Raw genomic sequence first — 4,228 nt, forward strand, 5'->3', positions numbered from 1 at the left:
AAAAAAAAAAAAAAAAAAAAAAAAAGAAGAAAAAAAAAGAAAGAAAAAAAAAATTGGAATGAATAAGAAAAAAAGATAAGAACAGGTATGAAAGGACGAAAGAAAAAAAAAAAAAAAAAAAAAAAAAAAGTGGCAGACATAAGTTATATTTACAATAGCTATATCATCTGTAACGGTTGAAAAAAAAGAAAACATTGGAACATCATAAAAACAGATATGTATATTTATTAGGTATATATAACTGTGGTCATTTCTCTTAAAGAATAAACAATTTCGAGGTCGATCCTATAAATGCGCAGATGGAAAACAAATTGCTCTTAAAACGCGTGGTGAGACTCATTAAAAAAAAAAAAAACCATAAAACAAGCATTAATGATGTATATACAAAAGTATATACACAGATATATGTGCACTTGTAAAACACATTCCGCAGTGCCTATGGAATACTTTTATGATTTTTTTCCTTTTTTATCTTTTTTCACACGGGAAAAAAAAAAAAAAAAAGGTGACCGACAACACACATAAAAACACAGACGCTTATTTTCACACGTTTTTTTTTTTTTTTTTTTGTTTGTTTAACATACAGCGACACAGTTGGGGCTGGATTGATCAAGCTGCAGCGCCCGCTAAGTCACTGTCCATTATAAAGGTTATATAGGCCTTTTTTTTTTTTTTTTTACTCGATTGGGATTACCAATAATCGAAATATGATTTAAAGGGTAGGAAAACGGCGTAGGGGAGTTCAAAAAAAAAAAAAAAAAAAAAAAAAAGGAAAAAAAAAAAAAAAAAAAAAAAAAGGAAAATACGTAACATAAGAATATTACCCCCTCTCTTTTTTTCTTCTTTTTGTGGGGGCTCCCCTCCGGCAGAGGCTCTGTTCTATTTATAGCATCAACACAGAAACGTGTGCGTGTAACTCCGCTACGTGCCAGTCTCCTCCTCTCTCTCTTTATTATACGGTCTGTACCTTCGGTTGTATATTTACAGTCATTGGAGTGAGAAAGCACTATTTTCGATGATACTCCAACATGATTTTGTGCATAAGTACTACGAGTAATATTTATATACATATATAGCCCCTGGACTTGCTCCACTTTTCTTTTCTTGACCATTATAAAATTAGTTCTTAGCTATGGCAAAACCGACACTCTCTTGGTCGTAATCAAAGACGGTGAAGTATTTTCTCATGAATGGGTCTCCCAAAATGAAGGTGTTTGAATCAATGTCAACTGGTAACATGGTAATCATACATAGGGTGTCATCTACTTCGAGAAGTGGGTTCATGTAATATTCGGGTTCTAAAGTGTAGGTGTTGTTAGCTGATTTGAATTCAAGAGTGGGCATTTCCTTGTTGTCACAAGTAGTTACGTAGAATGGTAAGAAGGGAACTTTAATAACATTTAGGTTAGCAAAGAATTTGTTTAAGAATTCTGTGGGAGCGGTAATGGTTGTTGTGCCACTGTCAACGATGACGTTAGCCTTTTCCATGGTGTGTTTGCCAAAATGTACATCTAAATCAATTTGCCAGTACAAGTCGTGATTTAATTTTTCGTAGGTGATGTTTCCTTCATAAAATTTGTCTTCAATTCCACCAATGGTTAGGTAACCAGCATGGACATCATGAATGGGTAGGTAGAAGGTGAACAAGGCATTGTCTATTTTGTTTTGGTTCTTTAATTCTACAACAATAGGATCAATGGATCCGATGGAGAGATCTTTCCATCCTAAACCTAAAATTCCATCAAATTCGACACTGCTGTAAATGGGTTCTAATTCATCTGTGTCTGTGACTTCGATAAATTTGTATGGCATGGACAAATGGCCCAAGGTTACTAAATCTTTACTGAAGAAACCTTTTACAGTTCCAGATCCGTAAGTGATATCAACTTTGGTTCCATCCTTTTCATATGATTTAGACTTGCTGGAGTCGTAGAGATTTTTAATGCTGCATCCGATGGAAGTACATTTTTTGCTTGGGACCCACAAGTTTGCAGAACCAGTATCGAAAATGAGAGTAAACTTTTGGTGGTTGTCTCCAACTTCTCCTTCTCCATAAAACATAATATTGGCTACATCATCTAATTCAATTGAATCATTATCACTTCCTAAGTAGTTTTGTTTCATGTAACCAGATTTGAAAAGGTTGTAGGTTTCCTTGATGTAATTTTTTAGATTATTCTTTGAGACATTTTTTAATACCTTGTCATAGGGTCTTTGGATTTTAAAGGGTAAGGTTAAATGTTCCGTATTCTGTACAATTTTATTAATTTTATAATTGGGGGTAAAGAAATAGGTAGTAATTAGAAAAAAGAAAAATATACCCGTTACTAAAACAAACAGAATGAAATAGAGTATTTGGAATCTCTTCTGTACTTTAAAATTTTTGATGTTGGTAAATTTCAGATTTTCAAACGAGGCTGAGTTCTTTATAAGTCCGTTTGAGTAGTCTTGTTCTTTCACTGCTATATCCATTTTTACTTAAAGAGGTATTTTATATATGTGTTGGTAACTTCTGGACCAGTGGTTACACGTGTGTCGGGGTGCCTAGGAAAGGTGCATGCAGATTTATATATGCTTAAAAGTATTCCTTTTGACGCATAAGCGATTTTTGCTCTGCAGAGATGGTGTGAAGTATAAATTATGTATGTGTGGATTTGTCAAAAAAAACGACACGAGGTAGAGATCCAACAGTATATGATGATCTCTTTTCGGAAGCGAGCGGGAAGGCAATACAAATGGAGAACAAATCAGATGGATGACAATTTCTAGGAGATATGCCCATCACTTGCAAGGCAAACGAGTACATATACATATATACATATAAAGTATAGCATAAACGTGCACGCGGTATAATTTCGCTGGCGTAGGGGAAAACAAGTCCGTACGAGCAAAGCACGTTAGGCTTGGCGCAGAAGGACCGATCGAGTTGAAGCGTTCGGCAGAAATGCGCATCGCGCTGGCGCCCTGTACATTTAAAATATATACTTGCAGCGACGTACGCATAATATATATTATATAAACATTGACGAGAGGGAGAGTACATGCAATTATAGTAACATAACCTCGAGTATACAATTTTCGTAAGCGCAAGCAGAAAGGGGGATAAACAGGGGCAGGAAAATACATATATACTTTCACGCGCGAATGCCGAATCGCTCGCCCCTCTATTTGCTTTTATTAACGTTTAGCAGAAGTTTAATATGTACTCTCTTTCGCTCAAACTTACTTGACTGAAATTCAGTTCTTCTAAACGAAATTTGGAACAGCAATGATGCCAAAACAATAAAAATCTTTTGTTAGCTCTTACAAAAAATTTTTTTTTAAAGAATTTTTTTTTTTTGAAAAAAAAAAAAAAAAAAGGAAAGGAAGTATTTAAAATGGCCGAAAGAGTGAATAGGCGAAAGAGGCTGAATAGCCGAAAATAGGTTGAATGGCCGAATGGATGAAAAAATGAATGAATAAAAAACATTAACTAATGAAGGAAAATATGAATATATTTTGTTATCACCGTTTTTTGTAGATTCGGTAAATAAAACTATTATAAATTATTATATGCAAAAATTACAGAAAATTGTTTAAAAAAATAGCGGGAAAAACAAATTTGTTTTGTATATTGTTTGCGATTGCGCATGGAAACTTGAAAAAAAAATAAAAAAAGGGTATAAAATAATTTTAGCTTTATATATAAAAAATATATCATGCGTGGTTTTAAATTATTGCCTGCGACTATTTTCTGTATTTATGAGAGTATAATAAATGATAATTAAATATGTTCTTTAATAAATTAATATAACGGTACATACATATATTAAAAAAATAATCTTTTCATATTTTTTGCGATTTCAAAGCACCCCATAATTACCCATGTTTTGTTATTTACGCATAATCCCCTACATTCGTTTCGGGTTTTACGTAACATGCGACTAAAAATAATGTATGGGCCTAAGCTCTGCAATGCGTACACAAATGTATGTAACGTCACATAAACCTCGGATTATGCGCTAATGTATTATATATATAAGTTACGTAGATGTACATACATGCATATAATTATAAATAATTATACTACTTATCCGTCAATAGTGCTCTGTGTTGTTGAAAAAAAAAAAAAGAATAAGCATGCTACACTTTGAAATATTATTTTAAACATATAACTTTTATAAAATATATAATGCGCTTATATATATAGGGAAACGAGGACTGCATAAATATTTTTTTTTTTTTTTTT

At 32.8% G+C, this 4,228-nt stretch overlaps 1 protein-coding gene across 1 annotated transcript; it reads right to left on the reverse strand.

Moving 5' to 3' along the window:
• Positions 1-1,119: 1,119 nt before the first annotated feature.
• Positions 1,120-2,472, reverse strand: AK88_01785 (uncharacterized protein; the record flags this gene model as incomplete). The annotated part of the gene is made up of 1 exon (XM_012479420.1): positions 1,120-2,472. The coding sequence occupies one exon, from the start codon at positions 2,470-2,472 to the stop codon at positions 1,120-1,122; it is 1,353 nt and encodes a 450-aa protein (XP_012334843.1).
• Positions 2,473-4,228: the final 1,756 nt, after the last annotated feature.

This window comes from Plasmodium fragile, assembly GCF_000956335.1.
Source record: "Plasmodium fragile strain nilgiri unplaced genomic scaffold supercont1.16, whole genome shotgun sequence".
Classification (NCBI taxonomy): domain Eukaryota; phylum Apicomplexa; class Aconoidasida; order Haemosporida; family Plasmodiidae; genus Plasmodium; species Plasmodium fragile.